At 46.2% G+C, this 24,264-nt stretch overlaps 1 protein-coding gene across 1 annotated transcript in view; it reads left to right on the top strand.

The window, feature by feature from the left end:
- Positions 1-23,705, top strand: part of LOC147106569 (astacin-like metalloendopeptidase) — a 512,506-nt gene extending 488,801 nt beyond the window's left edge. The window contains exons 13-14 of the mRNA XM_086007520.1: positions 17,633-17,861; positions 21,632-23,705. Coding sequence (XP_085863646.1) covers positions 17,633-17,861; positions 21,632-21,744 — 342 coding nt within the window. The 3' untranslated portion in view covers positions 21,745-23,705. The remainder of the gene's footprint in view (positions 1-17,632; positions 17,862-21,631) is intronic.
- The last annotated feature ends 559 nt before the right edge of the window (positions 23,706-24,264 follow it).

The following is a 24,264-nucleotide window of genomic DNA, read 5'->3' as shown; positions in this document are numbered from 1 at the left end:
AATCATTTTAAAATAAGGCTTTCCTTCTGTTCTGGTGTTATGCAGAAATTTTTGAACCATACACACCCCCCTGTGATACTTTATAACACTGTAGTATCATGCAGGTGTGAGCAAAATTTTCTGATCCTCGGGAGCCAAGCTTCCCCTGTGTTATCTAACCTAATACCCAAACAAAACACTCTCCCATTCCCTTTAGGTGTAGTGTTTATCAAAAATACACAAGGTACAAACTTCTATTACATTCACGTTCAAGCACGGAGGGGGTCCAACACCCCTGCACCTCTTGGAAAAAATCACATGCAGAAAAAAAAATAAAGACACAAACACTCATCAAACTTTAATGTTAATAAAGGTCAAGTTTGGTTTTATACCTGGTCATAGACTTTATTTTTGTTTTTGTCCCATGCTCCCTCATGCTGAGAGCGGAGCATTTGGTCCCTTCCTTTGCACTTCGCACACAACAGGTAGAAAACTATTCCCAGCTGGCAAACCACTAAAATGTGCGAAGCCAGCCTAATCCAAGAGGGGACATCTATATTTTCAAAAATGTCCCACCAGGGTGGAACCACAATATCCAATATCTTGGCCCCTATCTCAACTGTCTTCTGCTCTAATATATAGAAATGTTTCTGTGAGACTGTCTTGTTTTGCACACTTTGTACAAAAATAATAAATTGCAGGACAACGGAGTATTACAGTTTAAACTCTTTTATGAAGCATCAGGTCTGTGAACTTACCAATACAGCACAGTGGGGACAAGATGGAGTTAGGACCCCTAGCTGGGTCTTCCAAAACAATAGCAGTCCTTACAGATGCCTGCAGGCCAATGACAACTCAGCATGTGATCACATGTGAATATAATAGGTATTCCTTACAGATGCCTGCGGGCCAATGATAAATCAATATGCAAATGTTACAGAGATGACCACTGCTTTTAATAGGGCGGTAAGATGTTCTGGTAGAGGGGGAATCTCATAGCCGAAATGTGATACGTAACTTTGCAGGTTGGTAATGTTTTCCCTGACAGTGAGGTGAACAGTCGAGGGTTCAGGGATGGGTACAATCCATTCCTGGGCCACTTGAACTTCTGCCTCAGGTTTAAAACAAATCTGCTGTCACTCACCGGACACCAGATGTACTGTCCATGCCGGTAGTGGGGCGCACTTGTGGTGACACAATATGTCCCTCCCCCTATGAATGCTACCTGAGGGGAAACATGGTCTTGTGCCATTACCTCCATGGTACAGTTCACAGGTCGTGCACCAGCAGCTTTAAACACGCACTGTGGTCTCGAATAGGCATTCAAGTGCTGGGGACACAGTATTATGTGTGCTCCCCGGCTCCGACACCCGGAGATGTCTGTACCTGTCATAGTGTGCTCCCACTTTATGACATAAGGTGGGACCTCTGCAAAACGGACGTGTGCACCCCCTTGAAAGATCCCAATGTTCTCCACCCTGTATACTGGTGCGGGTCGGGCTGTCCCACCCATGAACGGCATCCTCACTACTATCCCCATGATAGTGTGATTGGAACGTCCACAATCCACTGGGACAGGGTAGGCTTCAGAGGCTAGACGGAGCTGACACTGGCTCAGCGAATTACTAAATGGGTGGAGGGCTGCGAGGTGCTTGTTGCTAATCCAGGAGGGGACTAAACCTTGTTTTAAATCCTCCAGGTTGCTGCAGACCTTGCCCAGCAACCATGCCCCGTATAGCACGCACACCTCATTCTGTGCAGCTTGATCCGAAGCATTTCTGTCCTCCCGTATAAGTGCATTCACTGTTTTGGCATGTCTTTCCAGCTCCGCTATTATCTCCTTTAAATGGACCGTCATGGCCTGGTCCTCATACAGCTCTGAGCCCACCACTGTGTTCTCCTCTGTTAGGAGTATTCTTAACTGGGTCTTTAAACCATTTATCTGAGTTTGCAGCTCTATATCATCTAGGCTGTTTATCACTGAGGACCCTGTACTGTAAGCTGTAAAAATATCATTCCAGGTCCCGCTTCTTAGTCTCCCCACGCCCATATTATGTTCAGGGTGTAAACTGTACAGTCTCACTTTGTCCACATTGGCAAAGTCGAACTCATAAAACTTTCTAAACATTTCCTTCATCAGGGCTTGGTACAACCGTTCTGTCTCTTTAGGGCACCACTCAGGTAAGTGCACCTCGGTCAGGTTCAGGATCACTGAGGCCACGGCATAGTGTATCCCCTGGTACAGCAGCTTATCTGTTGGTACTAGGACTAAACCATTCCCTGGTCCCTTGATGGTGGTAGGACACCACTGGACTATAGTCCGTGATGTTGTGGTCGTGGGCAGGGGCTTTCGGGGGCGGGTCACAAGTTCAGTGGCTTTCACTGGGATCGGGGAGTGTGGGACCGCGCACGCATGCAGGCTGGAATCCCACTCCATCCCCTCCCCGGCATCTTGCCATTGTCGGTGGAAGATGATGGATATGCCTGTGGGGCAGACCTTCTCTGAACCTCACATACAGACATAAATCCCCTGATCCAGTTCCCACCACTTGTCCCAGCACACACTCAATCCCCTTCGGGTCCCTGTAATCGTTCGATGGGTATTGTTCCCCAATCGTTCCCAATCGACTGCGGGGTTTCCTATGTCCTTGCTCAGCTTTCTGAGCCACCACCACCTATCCAAAGGAATCTGTCCCTTGCATGTCAAACATACACGTTTCCCCTCAATGACACTGACCCTTGTGGCAATGACCTGTACCCTGGGGCATGGGAGGGAGGCCTCCCCGTACGTGAACCCGGTCTGGCTGGAGTACTGAGTCGAGTTAGACCCCAGCCACTCTGGCCACCTTCCCTCGTGGAAGTAAATGGCGAGCTCCTCCACACCCCATTCGCCACCCACTGCGGTAACGATCGGTGCTCTCTCTCCTGAGCACCCATAGATATGGGAGTTCTCCACGTCTCCTCGATCACTAATGCTCACCCCTACCAGGCGAGCAGGAGCAGAACCTTCCCCATCCCGATTTCCTTTCTGTAGGGACACACAAACAAAATAGCCATGTCCCGAGAAGGTTCTCTGGCCTGACACAGTTATCAAAATTCAAAACTTAAACTTATACTAAACCAAAATTAAACCACTAAAATCCCAAACTTCCAAACGGTAAAAACACACTTAAAATACTTCAGAAAGCTATTTACATCCGCCGCCCGTCTCCGGACGGCCAGGCTAATTCCTGATAGGCCTGTACCTTTTGTGGAATCTGGGCAGCTTGTACACCTGGGCGTAAGGTGACCTGTGCCAACGGACTCGGAGAGTCCTTCTTAAAACAACTGGGAGTATTCCTGACTCCCAGTTAACCAGGGGAGTGGGTCCTCCGGTGCTGCAACACACTGCTCCCTTCTTTGTGGCTGCCAAATCCCTGTCCTGTCCTGTGGGTTCCCTGCAGCCTGATGCCGCAGGCTGGGGACCCTTCTCTCCTTTCCCAACACTTTCCTGTGAGTCCCTCACCTTTGGAGGCTGTAGGCTGGGGATCCGTATCCCTAGAGTTGTCCCTAACCTTGGGTTTTCCCCTTTTGTTAAGGGTACTCCTGGGGCTGGACCGTTTAAAATAATACTTGGGTGACCAAGGTAGTCTAGGCTGTGGTGTGCGAGGAGACCTTAAGGCTCCGACTACTGGGGGTGTACCTGAATCCCACTTAATTGGTGGGAGGGCCTCTCCAGTCACACATGTCACTGCCCCCACCTTTGCGGTCTGTGAGTCTATCACAGCTGCAGGCTGCTGCTCTCTAACTTTAGTGCGGTTAACCCTTGCTGGCTGTTCTCCAATCTCAGGTTTAAACAGTTTACGTAACTAGCAGCCTGTTTTAAAGTCTCGTCCGCTGCCCCGAATGGGCCTTCTATGGACTCCCCATTCGCTCTCTTTACCAGGATGGCCTTAAGGATGGAATCCTGGGCTTGGACCTGCTTTTAGTCCGGGGCCAAAGCTACCCCCTGTGTGCCTCCCTTGTCCAGGATTACGGCTACCGGACCTGCTCTACAGGGATCCCAGAACTCTCCTTCCCTGGCCCCCTGCTTGGCCACCTCGTCGGTCTTTTGGTTACCCTCCCACATTGTATGCAGGGATCCTAAATCTATGGCCAAAGGTTTGGACATTTCCCCAGCCTGCTCGTTCCCTGTGAATCCCATTAGGCTAAATGGGACCTTGTTAGACCTGGGTGAATTGGTCGGGTCTTCCGAATGGAACACCGTGCTGGAAGCTCCAGTGTCCACCAACTATCTCCCCTGCACCATCTCCACCCCCATCTTAACACAGGGCCTGCCCCCCTCATCGTATTCAAGGGGACACAAGTCGACAGGCTGCGCTGGTTCTAGTCATAGGTCTGGGTTGTATGGGGCAGATGGGGTTAAAGCACCCGTGGCTGCGGCTACCTTCCCTGGGCCAGCTAACAAAACCTGGAGCACAGCCACTATCAAATCAAACGTGGGGGGAGAGGTCGGTGTTTATGTTTTTGGGGCGGGAGCTGGGGCATTATTTCCTACACTATCCTTCCAAGGATTTCTACAGACCCTTCTCCAATGCCCACTTTTCCCACACCCGAAGCAGTTATGCCTCGTATCGGAAGGGTTACCCCCTTCCTGGTGCCACTCTTTCTTACCCTGGCTGGGTTTTAACTCATGCACTTTCCCTTTTGTCTCTGGTTCTTCTACCCACCTACCGTTGCGGTAAGCCAGGGTCAGTTGTCTGACCACTGCCTCCTCGGTGACTTGGGGGCCCTTTGGGTCGAACCACAGCTCGGCTTTGGCTCTGATCCATGGCAAGCTGTTTGCCACCAGACATCGGAGCCAGTGAGCCAGCTCATTCTGGTTCAAGTTAGCCCGATCAAGATCCCCATTACAGGCACTCCTGTACACAGGCCACAGCCTGTCTGCGAAAGCCTGTGGAGTCTCCCCTGCTAACTGGGTAGTCTTCTCCACCCGGGAGAACGGACTACCATCATTCATCCCCATCGCCTCCAGAACTTGATCCCGGAAGGCAGCGTACCCTCCCTGTCCCTTCTTGCACTCAGCAGAGAGGGACTGGTACAGCTTGCCATCCAAGGTGAACAGGAGCATCTTGGCCATTTCTGAGTTGTCACACTCATTAATGCCTGCTGCTTCTTCCACTTCCATAAAGTGGACTGAGGGATCTTCCTGGTGGGTGAGCTTACTCAAGTGGCTTACAATAGCCCTAAGCTGTTGGGTCCCATGGGGAATCACAAACTGGCTTTCAAGGGGCCCCTGGCCCCCACCTACCCCAGGTGGGCCAAACTTTTGCTGTCGAGCTGGGCACATCGGCCCCGGCTCCGACCTTTCCTGCATTTGTTTGCCCACTTCTCCATGCTGCCAAACTGAGTCAAAACCCGGCGCCACAGGTGGCGGTGGTGTGCACTCCTCCCTGTCTTCCCTACAGATTGCTTATCCCTCCTGCTGCCCAACCGAGTTGCTCCCCGGCGCCACAGGTGATGTCTGCACAGTTTCAACTTCTACTTCCAGGTCTACTTGGGCCACACCCGGGCTTACTAGGCATACCATGCCTTTTGCCCAGAGCAAGTTTTAAACTTTCTATCTGCTTTTGACAGGGTCCGTGATCTCCCGCTTCAAAATCCCTAGTGCTTGCTAATTGATAAGCTGCCTTTATATTCCTATAATAATACTGCTCCTCCTGTTCCCTTAACTGTCTGGTTGGACGAGCATTATCCTCTTTCAGTACCAGTTCATTCCCTTTTGCCTCGGTGACTTGACACCAAAAATACTCATGCCTGTTTCTGTCTTTCTTTACTAACTGTAATTTCTCTTGATTTTGGGCTTGTAATTCCTGCAATAGTTCCTTCCCTGCTAAAGCTCTTGCCTGAGACAGTTTGGCTGCCTCCTGCAGCTCTGCTGTCAAAGCTTTAATCTGCTGATCTAAAAGCTGGATCTGTCATAGGGCACAGACCAACCAGATGGCCTTCTCTACCGACTTCTTATGATCCTTGCTCTCAGTCCATTTGGCTGCAGCGTCCATGGGACGCCCAGCACGCAATAGACCGGTCACCAACTTCTTTGTGATACTCACCTTCTCACAAATGTAAGAGGAAATCCTCTCTTCCATCGTCGATCTCTCATCAAACACAGGGTATATTGCATTACTTCCCTTTTGCCAAAGTCCTGCCGCGGTCACCATGCTGTAAGGGGGTGGTGTGTGGGTTGTTTGTCAGCTTCACCTCTGACTCCTTTGAATGGTTCAAATCGTTCCCACTTCCTTTTGTTCTAGACTTTGGACTTATTTGGGGGTTGTAATAAACTAGCAACAGACACCTGGGTTAGTCAAAAGAATTCAGATCTTTATTTTGAGACAGGAAAATATAAAATACAATAAAACTTATACTCTAAAAGGGTGGGAACACTCGGAATAAGCGAGGGAGAATTAAAATATACAAAATCCCTTACCCTCCCAACCCCACTACACTAGCTAGGCTAGAATCCAGAGGACCAGGAAATGCTCACCAAATGACTTTCTTGACAGACTGTAGAGGTTTGCGATTTCGGGGTTCTCCTTAGTTGTGGCAGTTGGGGCCTGCTGTACCCCGGACATGGTAGAAGACTGCACCTGTGTTGGGTTTTCAGTTTGGGTTGGTGCGCTGATGCGGTTAGTCGCTCTGTTGGATGTACCAGGTGAGTACCCGATTTTCTTTGGTTAGGGCTAGTTTTAGGGTCTTTTATGTCCAAATCTTACCTAGTGGTAAGTCACACTAGCCTGTAGAGTGGAAACAAGTCTTTGGTTTGCAAATTTTCGACAGTTGGTTTCTTGTTGGTCGCGGTGGCCCAACATTACCTGGTTGGTGGTAATATTGATGGTTGTTGGTTTCTGTACGCCTTTCGGTTGCCACGGCTTTCGTTCTCCTTCTGTTTCTTCAAGCCTCTGATGATGATCTCTCTCTCTCGAACTGGCTGGCTGAACTTGAACTTCTTCTCCGAGCTGAACTGACTGACTGACTGCTGAGCTGACTGTTTAACTGAAAAGGCAGGCCTCAATTATACTAATTTGAGGCCTGGCTTATCTGACCACCAAATCTCGGGTTTCTTTGTTAAATTTGGTGGGCTCGTTATTTTTAATAGGTTTTAAAACTTTAATGAGCTTCGGGGATGGCCCATCTAAACTTAATGAGTTTCGGGGATGGTCCATCTAACTCTTAATCTGCCTTTAACTGGTTTCGGGATTGCCTTGAAACTAGTTTAAAAATGCAAAACGTTTGTCAATCTCTTTGATTGGTTTTGGACTGTGGTTTGATTGTTGTATCCTGTAAGGCTATGTTCTTTCCTTTGTGTTGCTGGGGACATGCCCTGTTTTTATTCATGTACCTTGGCTCTGTGAATTTTTGGCGGGAACAGGTTTCATTGTCTTTATGTCAAGCTGGGGTGGCCCAGGACATTCCCAGACTGTCCAATATCCAAACTCGGGGGCCCACCCCACCTCCCCTGTGTCACAGCCTCTTGCAAGCCTGAACATGCCTTTTGAACCAGCCAAATCTTCCTGGGATTTTTATTTTAAATCCCTTCGGCCCAATAATTCCTTACAACAGTCCAAAATGTCTTCCTTCCTTATGTAAAGTCTGTGGGTTGTGCAGTTAATAAATACACAGACTTCAGAAGTAACAAACAAAACAGGTCTTTACTATTCGAAGGTCCGGGCGAATCTGCCCCAGCAATCCTGCCACAACACTTATATACTGGTGTGGTCACTATCGGTATTACAGTATACAGAAGCCAAACAAATAGTGCCACACCTAAAGTAGTTCTCTTAAAGGTGAACGGTTACATTCAATAGTTCCCTTAAAGGTAGACGGGTACATACACTACAATCCTCCCTTTTTAGCTTATTACTTACAGAGTCTCCGTTAAACATACATATCTTCAACTTCCTATAAACAATTACAGATATAATCTCGGTGGAGTCAATGTCATATAAAACAATTTACAGATATAATCTCGGTGGGAACAGTTCATAGATTCAGTCTCTGATCTTGACTCGTTCCGAACAACATTTCTTTGGTGTAGCCAGTTCACCTGGCTAGCGTGACTCCTCCATAGCCTTTTTCTTGACGTAACAGCTTGAACTTTCGTCCTGTTGAACCAGCAGTGTGGACTTTTACAACCAACTGGCTGTCTTGACATTTTCCAGTTTTTCAACTAATTTAGCTCCTTTCGTAGTGTTCCGCCTGAGATGGTAGAAGTGCTAATATTTTAGACAGTTATTATCTTCTGCTTCTTCTTTTTCTTTTCTGCCTTTTTGAAACTCTCGGAGCTCCTTTCTCGGCTGCCAGCTGTAGCGCCACCAACTCTCTATGTTCCTTAGACCTTAAGTGCTTCCTCCGGATTTCAGCACTTTGGGAGTTTTCATCACAAGCTGGGCAGACCACATCCTCGTAATATTGAGTGTCACTCAACAGGTCATGGTAATATTCGGGTTCGTCCTGAGTTAGGCCAGCGAGAGAGCCTTCTTCTTCCTCCTCACCCGTCTGGATGTTAGCTGACGGTGGTTCCTTCCCTAGACATCTTTCTTGAAAAGACTTCTTCATGCATTCATATTCATCCCGCTCTTCCTGGGTTGTCTGCCATTCCTTCACTACTGACCTCATTTGTGAGTTCAATACCTTCCCTTCCACCGGGGATTGCGGTATCAGGCTATTTAATCCTTCTACTGAAGCAGCTGTTTCAACATTCTTCTGTTCACATTGACGTGATTCAACGAACTCTTCATAGAGTAAACTGTAACACAAAATCTGTGTTGCCACCTCAGTTATTTCTGTAACTTTTGGGAGCTCCGAATTCCTTCCCTTTGCAGATTGAAGCTCGTGTTCCCATTGTGGAGTCTTGTCTCTCAGCATGTGAAGGAGTTGGCTGACCGTTAACTCTTCCGCGGGGACTCTGTGGATCAGAGTCTTCACCATTTCATCCACCTTTCCCTCCAATGCTTTCACCTTCCTTTCCTCTTGTACTTTGGTTTCAAGCGCTCGAAGAAGTTGCGCCTTGATGCTCCCAAGCTCATGTTCAGAGCCCATTCTTACAGTCTCTGTGTTTCTTACAGTTTCCTTCCCTTCCACTGAAAGGATTCCCAGTTGACTCTGCTCTTCAAGTCGTTGAACCTCGGTCATTGCCGCCTCATATTTGTCTTGGGTTTCCTCCAATATTTTTATGAGTTCTTGGACATCTTGTCTTTCATGTTCTGCCATGTCTTTCACCGCTAAATTCTCATCTATGGATGGAACTTCTACCGATGAGTCTGTCTTGGCCTTGAGCTCATCAAGAATTTCCTGCAGCCTTTGGACTTCTTGCTCATGTTCAACCTTTAGTTGTTCATATGCTTCTACTGAAACTAGCTTTTCGGAGGTTGCCGAGTTAATCCCCTCCAGAATTGTAGCCTGGGCCTGTTCATACTGTTCTTTCCACTTCTCACACTCTGCTTGTAAGGAGTCGTAGAGAAGAACTGGAATAAAATCCCGGCTTCCTGAAGATTCCTCTTCATTTGCTTCTTTCGCAATTTCCTGTTGGAGTTCAGCCAAGGCTGCTATGCTATCTGCCTCTTGAAGTCTCACTGCCATCAAATCTTCTTTATTCTTGCAGTCTATCTCAGTCATTTTCCCTTTATTTTCATTTAACTGAGTGATAAGCTCCTCTTGCAACATGGCCACATTATTCACATCAGGTAAAGAAGCGTTTCTCTTTTCCATGTCCAAGATTTTTTTCTGCATCTCTTTAAGTGCACACTTAACCTTGCCTGCACTAGCTCCGTCTCCAATTGCAGAACAAAATCCTCAGTGTAGCGTGGTTTGCCTTTATGCTGTATCTCTAGATCATGCAAATATTCTAACTCCTGAACATCATAAGGGAGGTGTGATCGGTAATTGGTCACGATGGCTCTATGGTCGCTCTCTGCTTGAGCCAGCAGGTTCTGTTGTCTTTCCAGACTCTCCCATTCGGTGTCATAGAACTTTTTCATTGTTTTCATCTCCTGTACGAGACGGTAACTTAATTGTTCGAATTGTTGTCGTACTTTGAAATAACGTTGAGTTCGAGCTCGGTGTTCCTCCGTAATGCATATGTCTGTGACTTGAACAGACTCAGAATTCTCTGTCTTTATGCACGCCATCGTTTTTCCAACCTTAGTCAGTGAGTTCATGTTAACCTTGTTTTTCATACTTGGGCTGGACTTATCGTCTTCCGGCTCAGAGTCTGAGCTGCTTGTCTGCACCGAGTCCTCACTCGTCATTGCTTGTAGGTAGTGCCATTCCATATCTATTTTCTTGATCCACTCCCGTCCTAGAAGTGGTGGTCCTCCCTCATGTAGTACATACAAGTTCATTCTTGGGTGTTCTTTACCCCTATCTCTCACCTTGACTCTTATTTTTCCCATGGGGTATACTTTATGCCCCGTGTATGTCTGCAATACGAACTTGGTATCTCTTAAGGGTATGTGTGAGAATAGCCGGTGGTAATCCCCTCGATTTATGACTGATACAGCTGATCCAGTGTCCAACTCCATTTTCACTTGGACTCCAGCTATTTTTAGCATGACCCAGATAGTTTGTAGGTCAGCTTCCTTACTCACATGGTGGATACTCAGACTACCCAGCTCCTGGCCGTTTGGATCTGAGTCTGGATTCTGTTCATCTGAACTCTTCTCAGCCCCCTTGTATACCTTGTTGTACTTTTCTTGTGATGGCTTCCTTTGGTTGTTGGTCTTCTTCCCTGACCGGCATACCTTAGCGATGTGACCCAGTTTGCCACATTTCCTACATTCTTGGTTCTTAAACCAGCATTGATTCTGGTCGTGTGTTGTCTTCCCACAACGATAGCATTTTGTTGTACTCGAGGTAATTTGGTCCACCCCGAGCGCCGCCGCCTTTAGTTGCATTTCCGCCGTTCCTTTCGCTGCGGCTTCGTGTGATGCGGCTATAAGGACAGCCCTATCAAGTGTAAGGTCGTTCTCTTCTAGTAGGCGCTTTTGCATCCCTTCCTTGGACAATCCGCCTACGAACTTGTCTCGCAGTGCCTCTGTCAGATTCCCTCCGAACTGGCAGTATTTCGCTAGCCTACGCAGTTCGACCAAGTATTCTGCGTTGTTTTCGTCTTTCTGTTGCGTTCTTGCATAGAATTTGAATCGTTCAGCCAACATCAACGGTGTGGGGTTCAAGTGGTCCTTCAGAACAACCACAATCTCTTCGAAAGACTAATCCGCCGGTTTAGCTGGTGCTAGTAAATCCTTCAAGAGCCCGTATGTCTTTGCGCCCATCGAGTTTAACAATGTTATCGCCTTGTCGTCTTCCTCTATTTTGTTGGCTTCACAATAGATCTCGATGCGTTCCACGTACGTGGCCCAGTCTTCTATTTCAGAATTAAAGTCGTTAATATTCCCTCGCTTAGGCATTTTTCTTCCCTTGGGAGCAGCACCAGTATTTCTTTAAGTATTCTTATTTATTTGTTTGTTTCTAAGATGGCGGTTTTCCCGCGAAATCGGCGGTTTCCCGCTCTTTCCTTCTCTCCCCGCCCACTTCAATGGCGGTATGTCAATCAAGATGGCGGTTTTCCCGCGAAAATGGCGGTTTCCCGCTCTTCCTTTCTCGCCCCGCCCACTTCAATGGCGGTTTCCCGCTTCTGGCGTCTTCTCCGCCTAATGGCAGCTTCCCGCGTTTCTTCCCGGTGGAAGGGGTACGCTTCCCCCACAGCGGACAGGTTCAGCCGCTGGCTGGCTTCCGCACAGCTCCCCTTACTCGGCTATGTCTTTTCCTCCCGCCCGCACGGCTCTACCGGCGCTGGGTACACCCCGTTAACGGAGGACAGTTCAGCCGCTGGACTGGCTCTCGCGCAGTCTCTCTCTCCGTCCCCGGCTCTGTCGCTCTCTCACCCGCACGTTCGGTGCTACCGGCCCTGGGTACCCCGTTGGTGGAGAACAGTTCAGCCGCTGGACTGGCTCTCGCGCAGTCTCTCACCCCGTTTTCGGCTGTGTCTCTCACCCACTCCCGCACGTTCGGTTTTGCCGGCTCTGAGTACCCCGTTGGTGGAGAACAGCTCAGCCGCTGGACTGGCTCCTCGCAGTCTCTCTCTCCGCACCCGGCTCTCACCCGCACGGTTCCCGTTCGCCTCCCCAGCCCTCTCGCAGACCGGTGTTTCCCTCCCCGGCTGCGGCTGGGTTTCTCTTCCCGCACCTACTCGCAGGCTCAGCGCTTCGTGGCTGCGGTCGCTGCCCGGATTTTTCCCGCCGATCGCGGTCCGGCTGTCACCCGACGCCGTTGGACCCGACTTTTGGCCGGCACAGCTCCCCCTCGACCGAGGTCGAGTGCTCTGCCCTTATCCTCCGGATACTTCTACACCTTCCCCTACTCACAGTCTCTTCGGCCGCCTTGTTCCCTGCTGATCGGCTCACTCCGCACCGTGGCAGAAGGGTAGTCAGTGCCTGTTGCTAATGGAAGCTTTTGTTGCTAAAGTCTTCCACCTTTCTCCTGCTGCAGCCTCGTGTTTTCTTCCAGCTGCACGACGAGGGCGGTTGCCTCTCTTCGACGCTCTTCTTGCTTTGGTAATCTTGCCGCAGGGTACGATCGGACTCGTCGCCACTGTAAAGTCTGTGGGTTGTGCAGTTAATAAATACACAGACTTCAGAAGTAACAAACAAAACAGGTCTTTACTATTCGAAGGTCCGGGCGAATCTGCCCCAGCAATCCTGCCACAACACTTATATACTGGTGTGGTCACTATCGGTATTACAGTATACAGAAGCCAAACAAATAGTGCCACACCTAAAGTAGTTCTCTTAAAGGTGAACGGTTACATTCAATAGTTCCCTTAAAGGTAGACGGGTACATACACTACACCTTACACTTGGGAAAAATGTGTAATTTAACTCTTTGAATTCTTCTGTTTGGCCCAACCACACTTTTATCCCTTTTACAGATTTCTTCTGTGATGTTCCAAAATCATTTTAAAATAAGGCTTTCCTTCTGTTCTGGGGTTGTGCAGAAATTTTCGAACCTTACACAGGCCATGAGGTTACAGATTGTGATGGAATACAATTTTGCTGTTGCTGATGGTCCACAGTGTCTCATGGATGCCCAGTTTTTAGCTGCTAGATCTGTTCTGAATCATTTAGCACGGTGGTAGTGCCACACAACATGATAGAGGGTGTGAAGACGGGAATTCACAGTGGTCAGTCCTGCCAATACTGTCGAGGATCTGCAAAGGTTGAGGACAAGATGAAGTAGGTTTTTCCCCTTGTTGGTTCTCTCACCTCCTGCTGCAGGCCCAGTCTGGCAGCTATATCCTTCAGGACTCAGCCGGCTCGGTCACTAGTGGCACTACCGAGCCACTCTTGCTAGAATGCCTAGAGTACATTCTGCGCCCTGTGGGATAGCTCTCCCAATTTTGGCCCAGGACTTTGCAAGGACGACTGGCAGATCCGAATCGTGTCCAAATCCAATGCCAGTACGTCCGGTTTTATTGTTGTTATTTTTTTTCGTAGCAGTTGATACAACTGAGTGCCTGAGTACTGCCCATTTCCGAGGGCAGTTAAGGGCAAGAATAGTAAGTTTCCTTCCCTCAAGGACCAGATGGGTTTTAAAATTGTATGGTCGTAAAATGGTCATCATTACTAATACTAGCTTTTGTATTCCAGATTTATTTAATTAACTGAATTTAAATTCCCCATCTGCCATGATGTGACTTGAACTCACATTTACCAGATCATAAGTCCACGCCTCTGGATGATTCGTCCAGTAACAGAACCACTATGCTACTGTACCCTACATGTGTTTGGGTACTTTTTTGGCGACTTAAAGACTGGTGCACAAACCAGTTGCTTCTAGACAGGGGAGGACGAGTAGGCCTTCCTCCTGGCATTGAGCATGACTCGGAGAATAAGAGGCTTGGCAGAGCAGGGCAAACTGCTAGAGGAGGGAGGAGGGGGAGAACGGCTCTCAGCAGAAGGCCATATCTGCAGATGTTGTTTAGGGGGCAATTCTCATACCTGACCTTTAATGACGACCAATGATTGAGACGTCTGCACTTCACTAAGGAGGTCATCACTGAAATTTGCCACCTGCTAGAGCCACAATTCCAACCTCAGAGCAGGGCAAGGACCACATTACCTGTGGATGTCAAGGTGACTGTGGCTCTGAATTTCCATGTGTCTGGCTTCTTCCAGGCTGCTGCTGGAATATAAGCAACATCTCTCAGTTTGCAGTGCACTGCTGCAAAAGGGAGATCACTGAAGCTCTCTATGCAAAGAGAGACAACTTCACCTCAAACTGTGATTCCATGGCAGTAGGCTGAGCTTCCACTGCAACACTCAGACATTGGGTAGATGCTGCTTGTGCTGCAATGGAAGCTGAGACATCGGCCATCAGATGCTGCATCATGGTTGGTTCCACAGGTGTGCTGATGGAGGTAGTCACTCATTCCATGTTGGAAAGGATGGGCTCCAAGCCCTGTGCAAAGCCCTGTGTCTGACTCCTCCATTCTCCTTGACATTAAATGCAGGCTTTCTGGCAGGCTTTCCAGTGCACCAAGCATTTGGGTGTGTACACCCATCAGCCTTCTTCTGTAGCCTGGACCATAAAAGACATCATCTGAGTCCTCTGCAGCAGAATTGGTGTGTGACCTCGCCCTCTGGTGAGCTGGCACCTGCACTTTCCTTTCCCCCTGCCCCAGCTGCAGCACACTTGTGCCCGGTGTCTCACTATGTGCAGATCTAGCCTCCTCTATCTCTCCTCTAGATTACATGCAGTGTCAGTATCTGAGCTGGTGGCTGTGGCTGTGAAATCACATGATGGTGTGTCTTCATAGAATCATAGAAAGTTACAGCACGGAAGGAGGCCATTTCAGCCCATTATGTCCGCGCCGGCCAACAAAGAGCTATCCAGCCTAATCCCACCTCCTAGCTCTTGGTCCGTAGCCCTGCTGGCTAGAGCATCCCAAGTGCACATCCAAGTACTTTTTAAATGTGGCTAGGGTTCCTGCCTCTACCACCCTTTCAGGCAGTGAGTTCCAGACCCCCACAACTCTCTGGGTGAAGAAATTTCCCCTCAAATCTCCTCTAAACCTTCCACCAATTATTTTAAATCTGTGCCCCCTGGTTTTTGACCCCTCTGCTAAGGGAAATAGGTCCTTTGTATCCACTTTATCCATGCCCCTCATAATTTTATACACCTCAATAAGGTCTCCCCTCAGCCTCCTCCGTTCCAAGGAAAACAGACCCAGTCTTTCCTCATAGCTAAGATTCTCTACTCCCGGCAACATCCTTGTAAATCTCCTCTGTAACCTCTCTAGTGCAATCACATCTTTCCTGTAATGTGGTGACCAGAACTGCACGTAGTACTCTAGCTGAGGCCTAACTAGTGTTTTATACAGTTGAAGCATAACCCCCCTGCTCTTGTATTCTATGCCACGGCTAATAAAGGCAAGCATTCCGTATGCCTTCTTAACCACCTTATCTACCTGGCCTGCTACCTTCAGGGATCTGTGGACATGCACTCCAAGGTCCCTTTGTTCCTCTACACTACTCAGTGTCCTACCATTTAATGTGTATTCCCTTTCCTTGTTAGCCCTCCCCAATGCATTACCTCACACTTCTCCAGATTGATTTCCATTTGCCACTGTTCTGCCCACCTGACTAATTTATTGATATCTTCCTGCAGTCTACAGCTTCCTTCTTCAGTATCAACCACACAGCCGATTGTAGTATCATCTGCAAACTTCTTAATCATACCCCCTATGTTCAAGTCTAGATCATTGATATATACCACAAAAAGCAAGGGACCTAGTACTGAGACCTGCGGAACCCCACTGGAAACAGCCTTCCATTCACAAAAACACTCATCAACCATTACCCTCTGCTTCCTGTCTCCGAGCCAGTTTTGAATCCAACTTGACACTTTGCCCTGGATCCCATGGGCTTTTTACTTCGTGAACAGTCTGCCATGTGGAACCTTATCAAAAGCCTTGCTAAAGTCCATATACACTAAATCAAATGCACTACCCTCATCTACCCTCCTTGTTAGCTCCTCAAAAATTTAACCTTGATCTTCACTGTCACCTTGCTCTTCTTCCACTGCCTGGGCAGATTGCAGTTCTTGGGTAGCTGAAAGAAAAACAGTCAAGGGAAGTGTTGTGGTGAGGGGAGAAGAGAAAGTAAGAAGTGCATGCTGACACTATCATCAGCTTTCATTCAGTAGAGATTGTGGGATGAGGGAGAAGTGGGATGGGAGATGGAAGATTAGGTCTGCGGATACCTTCATCTTCAATCGCTTCAGCCCCACTAGTGACCACAGGCTCAGCAATGGCCCTTCCCATAATGCCCAGCACCATCTCCTCCATGCAGTTTAGAACAGGAGGCATGCCTCTTGCCCTCCAGTTAGTTCCTGCTGCCTCTGGTTGTGTGTCATATTTTCCTGAAAGAGAGAGGGATGTGTGTCAGCGAGTGTCATGCAATCCTTTTGGGTATTGTGGTTGTCATGGTTGAATAGCTGGCAGTGTGTGAAAGCTGTGAGATGTGGGTTTGAGGATGCAGTGGTGCTATGTGTGTGAAGGTGAGAGGAAGCATTTGAATGTTAGGTATGAATTCTGATTAATAGAGATTGTTGGTAGGTGAGTGATGAGGGTGTGGATTGAGCAGTGGCTGAGGCTTGTGGTGCAGTTGGTAGGATATGGCATTTGAAGATGCATTCCCTGAGCTTGATCACTCATGTGAGATCATTAAACTTCTTTCTGCACAGCATCCATGTTCTTGGAGTTATACTCCTAGCATTGACCTCCTCGACTATCTCTTGCCTCTGCCTCCTGAGCAAGTACCTGGAGGGTCTCCTGCCCCCTTGAGGATACAGGACATCTCTCCTCCATTCCACCTCTTCAACCAAGATCTCCGGTGCAACATCCGAAAACCTTGGTGCACACGCTCGCCTATGGCCAGCAATTGTTGATTGTTGCACAGCACACTATTCCCAATGATTTCAGCACCTCCAGCAGCCACAATGCACCTCCCCATTAAGAGGTACAGGCTAGTTTTAAGTACTGCAGGTTAGCTTTAAGAGGTGCAGGCTAGATTTAAGTAGTACCAGGCTCTCAGAATATTAGGCCCCCTGTTGATGTGTGCAACCAATGAACAGCGCGGGGCACGCAGAAATCATAGTAATGCGTAGGCAGCACGAAGTGGTTGTTCTGGTTAATCACGCATCGTGATCCCTGTGCCGTTTCTGGGGGTTATCCAATTTAACCCCCAGTATGTTTAGTTATATCTGAAAACATGCTCCTTAATCATTAATGCAACAGCTTTAACTGTACAAGAGAGAAAATACTGCTGTGCCATTTTTATTGAATGGATTAATATGTTTGGATCAAATTCCTGTAGTTGCAATGATAAATTTCAGTCTTTCTCATCAGCTCCATTATACTGTATAATCTTATAAGGAACATTTCAACATATCTTTAGCAGACTTGCCACATCTTTTAACATTCATTTAATTTTCTCCAAATATTTTGACAACTTGACAAATTCTCTTTAAATTTGTCATGCAGTCATGGCTGGCAAGAGTTACTAAAACATATTTGAAAACTAGCATAACACAGTTTAATTTTCTTATTATTTTATAGATAATCTTGAAATTGGAAGAATTGCGCCTTAACAGATTAAACTGCACAGAAAATCATTTGGTCATTTATGATGCTGTTAAATCTCCTCCTGTTATTTTGGGAAAATACTGTGAAGAAGTGTCATGGCCATTAAATCTGACCTCCTCTGGGCGTACTGTTGTGATAGAATTTCAACACAAGCAGGCACAATTCGACTACGGATTTAAAATTTCCTATAACAGTGTTGTGAGTAAGTGTTCAAAACACTAAGTTTACAGAAATCAATGTGTCCTTTTTGCTGTTACAGAAATCAACCTCTTTGAACAATTTTTTATCCTTTCTGCAAGGTTTTTCATCTAATTCACCATTAAATTTTCTCCTTTCTATCCCTTTCCTGAAGCTGTTCATTTTTAACTTGTGTACAGTTTCACAGATACCAGGAGACCTTTACTACCAAGTAGCTATTTCTCAAATATGAACTTTGATAGTGAGCGTCAGCAGACCAGATCAACTACTGGAGAACTTCACAACCAACCCCTCATCCAATGTCCATACACTTCCAGAAGGGGTCACTGGATAGTGTTCGGAAGAGGAAACCCTGGGCCATTTCCCATTTCCTAACCCAGGAGCACGGAGACCAATTGTACTGCCACCTGTTGCAGATCTCTCTCTTATGAGCTGGCCCACCATGGAACTCAATAATATGCAGTTCTTAGCATTCAACCCACAATGAATATGCTAACAGGCACTACTTCTTGGGCACTGATGATAAGCAATTCAAGAACTTTAACATGGTGCGGATGATATCATTGTATGTGGTGGAGACATTTAATAGCGTGCATCCTTGGAAGGTGTAGCTGAGTCTCCTTCCCTTACTTCACCCAGGAAGACCATTTAACTTTTTTTCCAGGACTCAGTGGTCGCAGATGGGGTGTTAGATTTGGCACACCTTCTTTACAGGCCAGTTAGTTTAATATCTGTGGTAGGAAAAAGTTTAGAATCTTTAATTAAAGATGATATTACTAAGTATCTAGATGAAGATAAAACGATTAGAAACTGCCAATACAGAGGTCAGAAAGAAAGATCATGCTTGACAAACCTAATAGAGTTCTTTGAGGAGGTGTCACCTGGTGGATGGGGGAAGTGTAGTGGATGTGGTGTACATGGAGTTTCAGAAAACCTTTGACAAAGTGCCACACAGAAGACTATTGGAAAATATTAAAGGTTATGGAATTAGGGGGAGGGTACAAAATTGGATTAAAAACTGGTTGGAAGGGAGGAAACAGATTAGGAGTGAAGGACAGTTTCTCAGAGTGGTTAGAAATGGGTAGTGGTGTCTCACAGGGTTCTGTCTAGGACTGCTTCTGTTCACTGTGTATATTAATGATTTGGGTACAGGGCTAGAGAGTAGTATCCAAATTTGCAGACATAACTAATGTAGGAGGTTTAGTAAATAATTTTGAGGAACAAAGGAAGTGGCATTACTTCTCTTGTTGCCTCTAATGGTTTCCTATTGCCTCCTTTTATTTCTTCATCAGGTAAGCACATTGGCCCAGTAATTCCGGGCACAACGCGTGAGTAAGGACAGGATACTGACGCGTGTGCCCGGAGGAATTGCCGGTTTTCAGCATGCACAGCGCATGCGCTGAAAACCGGCATTTCCTGTCCTCTGACCCAAGGGGTTAAGAGGCAGAACGCGCACGACTGCACAGGCAGCGCGTGCGCAGTAAAATTCCTTTTTTTTTTCAGAGTTGCACACGTGTAAAGGCCTCCGGTCTTTACGCGAGGAAAAACAAGACGTAAGTATTTAGTTTTTCAGGTAAGTGGGCTTTTAGTGCAATGTAGAATTTTTTTTTCCACAGGTTTGTTATTTTTAAAGAATTTACAGGATGGTAAGTTTAGTTTTAGACCCTATTTTTAAAAAATTTATTTTTTTCAAAAAATTGATTAATTGTTTTAAACATTTTTAAAAACTTATTTATAGTTAATATAATCAGTGGGATGTTTTTTTAAATGTTATTTAAAGTTAAAGTAGTGTTTTGGCAGCCCATACTTTTCATGAGTTTGACAGCTCTTACTGTCAAACTCATGAATGAGTTTCCCCTCCCCTGATTGGCTGCACAGTGCTCACCTGATCCCAGCCGGCACATCGCACTAACTACGCCGCTGGATCAGGTAAGCACATCGCGCCGACATCTGAACCAGGCCAGTGACAGTAAATGCGAGCAGGCCCGGGCTTCAGATGTCGGCGCGCAGGGTGAGTGCACATTGGGGGCTTGCACGCGCAGCAAGCCCCCGATCCTAATTTCAGGGCCATTGTCTTGCTAGCTATTTTTCTTGACTAAGCTAAATTGATATCCTATTCAAGGAGGAGGTTCTACTGCTTCCCAAAGCTTGTAAGACTTCAGTTTGAGCATTCAGGATGCATGCAAAGACTGGTATCGTGCCTCCTGCCATTAGGAGCTGTTCTGGAGATGTCCCTGGAGCTACCCTTTGCTCCAAGATGGACTGCAGAATTTGGAAACCTTGCAATAGCACCCCACATATAGGGGAGTTGGACTCCTCTACCCTATCTGCCACATGTCAGAAGCTAGAAAGCACTCTCCCAAAAAACTCTAGCTAACTTGCATGCTCAGTAGGCATTTTCTGAAAGGCTAAGCCCAGTTCATCACCTAATCAATTGCCCTCTAACAGACTATTTACTTACCTGGGAAGAGTGATGTTTCTGAGTTGGTACTTATGTGTAAAAGATCCAGTGGTGTGGTGCCAGGTGAGGTGTCTGAGGACTGCGCCTGCAAAGAACCTGCTGGTTTCTTCATTGGGGCTAACACAGAGTACCCAGCCTCTGCCATACTTTTGTGGCAATGACTTTGATCTGACTGGTCCAGTTCAGTTTTGGGTCAGTGGTTACCGTCAGGATGTTGATTGGAGAGATAGTGGGGAGTGGGGGGGGGGGCGGTGGGGGGCAGTATGGCTCTTGGTGATAGTGGTGCCATTAAAGGTCAGTAGGAGATGATTGGGCCTTTTTTTCTGAGATGGTCATTGGTGTATATGTTACATGCCCTTGTCAGCCCAGTCTGGATGTTGTCCAGGTCCTGCTGTAGGCTGGGATGGTCTGATCCATTAGCAGGGCAGTTGTGATGTGCAATTAACATTGTGCAATCATTAGTAAACAGCCACACTCCTGATCTTATACTGGTGGGAAGGTCATCGAAGAAACAGCTGAAGATGGTTGGGCCAAGGATGCTCCCCTGTGGAATTCCTGCAGCGATGTCCTGGGGCCGTGATGATTAACCTCCACAACCATGACCATCTTCCTCTGTGTCAGGTATGACAGCCATGGAACGATTCTCTCCTAATCAGTTGAATGCTGCCTTGATACCAAGTACAGCAACTCTCACCTCTTCTCTAGCATTCAGCCCTTGTATTCCTGCTGGCAGGGCCTGTGCAACTGCTCATGAAACAATGCACAGGCCAAAGAAGAAGCTGAAAATTTCTTAAACAGTTTGTCTCTTTTACAGGCAGCATGGGAACTGCGTACACCCTTGCACTGTGGCAGGCCTCCAAAGCCTGTCACAGCAAAAGTTTGTTCTCAATCCAACCAAGGAGCCCACCTGCAATATTTAAATGATCTGAAGGCCAGAAGATCATCCAGGGTTGGGGGAGAGTGGAAGTCCTATCCTGCTAGAGACGGGTCCCAATTCTGCGGGATCTGAAAATCTAGCCTCATTTTCTTTTATAACATTAAGACAGATAAACAGATGTGTGTGAATGTTTGTGTCATAAGACATTTCTGTAAATACACAGTAGGCCAGTCAATATCTGAAAGAGGAGATGGATAAATGTTCTCTTTCAGATGTTGACTGACCCACTGAATATTTTCAGTAATTCTATACTTGTTTCAGATTTTCAGCATTCAGTTTTTATTTATTTCTGCTAAAAATGTATTATCAAGTTCAATGTAGTCAGATCTTGAAAACCTTTGAAAACAATTCTCAAGTTTTGTTTCTTTTTTTGCAGATAAAAATCCTCCTATGGTTTCTGGATCCTCTCATGAGGGGAGTTACTACAATAATTTTGCATTTGGGCCATGCATCTTTCTGATTTTTTCACAGCAAACGTATTTTTTGTAAAATAACCAGAATCCTGTTTATTTTTGCATGTTTCTCTGCTTCTAGATTGTAGAAAGTTTACATCCATATGTTTGGGCAACAATCAACATACATGTATTCTTTGTGCCTATATGCAAGTTCATCCATAGCAGTTAGAACAACAGCCCTGAAAGTGCACTGACAGATACTAGGGCAGGAATACAGCATATGTATCTGAAATCCATATTCAGCTGAAATCCATATTCAGCTGAAATTGCTCTCAGCTGTTTTAACTACACCGTTTACTGATTTATTTTCAGTGGGTTAACAGCTCCATTCAAATTGGTTTCAGATGAATCTGCCAAGTGTTTCTACAGTCTTATCTCACAACATCATTTCAGATCTAATATTTCTTAAGTGTAGAATTCAACCTACTTTTATTAACTATCATAAGGACAATGGCCCACAATTTGCGGTGGGTAATAACAGCGAACAAATAGCATGCGCATCCTAACATGGAAATCCTGAATTGCCGTCAGTCATTCACTGCCCCGACACTGTGTCCCCCCTCCCAACCCCCCACCCCCCCACCATAGCTGGCAATCAGAGAAACTGACAGAAACTGCGGCTCTTCCGCGTTAATGTCGCTGTTAATTACCCCATTGAAAGTTAGACCTTGTTGGATTAGATGTAACTGGGGTTTTAACAGTGTATTGACAGCTTGACAAACATTATGGCCCTAAAAAACTAATTTTGATTTTGTGGAGTGTCAAATGTATCCATTTTAAGAAAAATTACAATTTTTAAAACTTAATTTTTTTTTTGAAGTTCGTTCATCTTTATTTCAGGTTTACCTTTTCCCTATGTGAGAGCTCTAATCTTTATTTTGCGCTCTATAGCATTTTTAGAAAGTTAGAATAAAAGGAGCTTGTTCACTTCCAGGTTCTGTGAGAATTCTACATTGTGATTGGCTGCTTTGACAGCTTGTTGACGTCACAGCAACTCGCGCTATGGATTTCCCACTACACTGAACTGATCTCAATTAGGCATCAGAAAAGCCAAGCTTCTCGCTACAGAGATCGCAAGACCTTTGTGGAAAGCTTTCTTTGGGGCCAGTGGCGAACGCATTTGCTTTGCCGCTGACTGCAAATTACTGGCCAAGATCTTGTGCCCAATGTAAAAAACTTAGATTTGAAAAATGCTGTATTTAAAGGATGGCGTTTTATTGGGACAGAATTGTGAAAATCCAGCCAAAATGTTGTATTTTCTTCAAAGCGTGTTGACAGAACCCTTCCATCATCAGGGAAGAGACGATTGCTGAGGCTCAATTCTAACCTGACATGTTAGTGAGAATGGGGCGGGTTTGGGTCAGATGCCCGTTTTACACCTCGCCTGTTTTAAGGTCTATTGACTTCAATGGAGTGTAAAATTGGATGGGGTGTAAAATTGGGGTCTGATCCAACCTACCCCATTTCCACTGGGTGGGTTAGATTAAAATCAGGACTGTTAATATGATACTATAAGGGTTATTGCGGTATATCTTTATCAGAGCCTGGGCCAATGTCAGACAAATGTACTTTAGAGGGTGTCAAGACGCTTTGTCTCCAAAGTAACTTTGGGGCCATTCACATAGTGTTTCTCAATCACTTGCCTTTTCTTTAATTGCAATAATTGTAAATACAAGATATATATTTTGTAATTAATTATTTGATGTTACATTGTTTTTCCTTTATGTGACTCCCAAGAAAAGAGCCACTTGTTTTCCTTGAGTTCCTTTGGCTCCAAACTGAACAGGGTGATTGGCTCCAAGGATTTTACTGTTTGGAATCAAACCAGAAATTCTCAGTTTGCAGGAGTCAACAATGATTTCATGTGGAGGTGAAACTGGCTCTATTGCTTTGATTTACTCCAATACTGCTGTATTCACTTATTGCCCTACAGATAAACGGTTTGTAATATCCTAGTTATAAAATTATTTGCTAATAAACTGATACTTTAAATAATGAAGTTCTCTTATGTTTTACAGTTTTCAAAGCACACAAGAATGCAAGAAACTAAGGAATAAGTATAAAAATAAGGGTTCGGGTCAGATGCCCATTTTAAATCCAGTCCAAATTCAATCATGGATGGGGTAGTTTAGGGGATTTAACAGTAAGCACACTCATGTTTGGAGCAAGTGTCAGGTGAAGGAATCACAGAATGGGTGGGAAACTTTCAGGGAAGGGAGGGAGAGCAACCAAAAGACATGGACCATGTTGGAACCAATAACATAGATAGAAGTATAAACAGAAAATGCTGGAAATACTCAACAGGTCAGGCAGCATCTGTGGAGAGAGAAACAGTGTTAATGAGGAGGAAATTTAACACCCAAAAACGGGTGGGTTTGTTTCAGGTGGCAGGTTAAAGAGCTAAATATCTGAAACAGGAACCCAACACACCTCAAACCCGCCCACTTATGGTTTTAACACAGGTTGGACGAGGGGCGAGTGACCAATCAGCTCTCAAGAGGTGAGTTGGTCACTTAAATATTTTAATGAGGCTGCGCGCCTTCATTTTCACTGT

Source organism: Somniosus microcephalus, chromosome 15 (genome assembly GCF_052327205.1).
Source record: "Somniosus microcephalus isolate GS21.2 chromosome 15, FLI_Smic_1.0, whole genome shotgun sequence".
In the NCBI taxonomy this organism is placed as follows: domain Eukaryota; kingdom Metazoa; phylum Chordata; class Chondrichthyes; order Squaliformes; family Somniosidae; genus Somniosus; species Somniosus microcephalus.
Note: the sequence above shows the minus strand (reverse complement) of the source record. Positions and strands in the feature narration are given on the sequence as shown.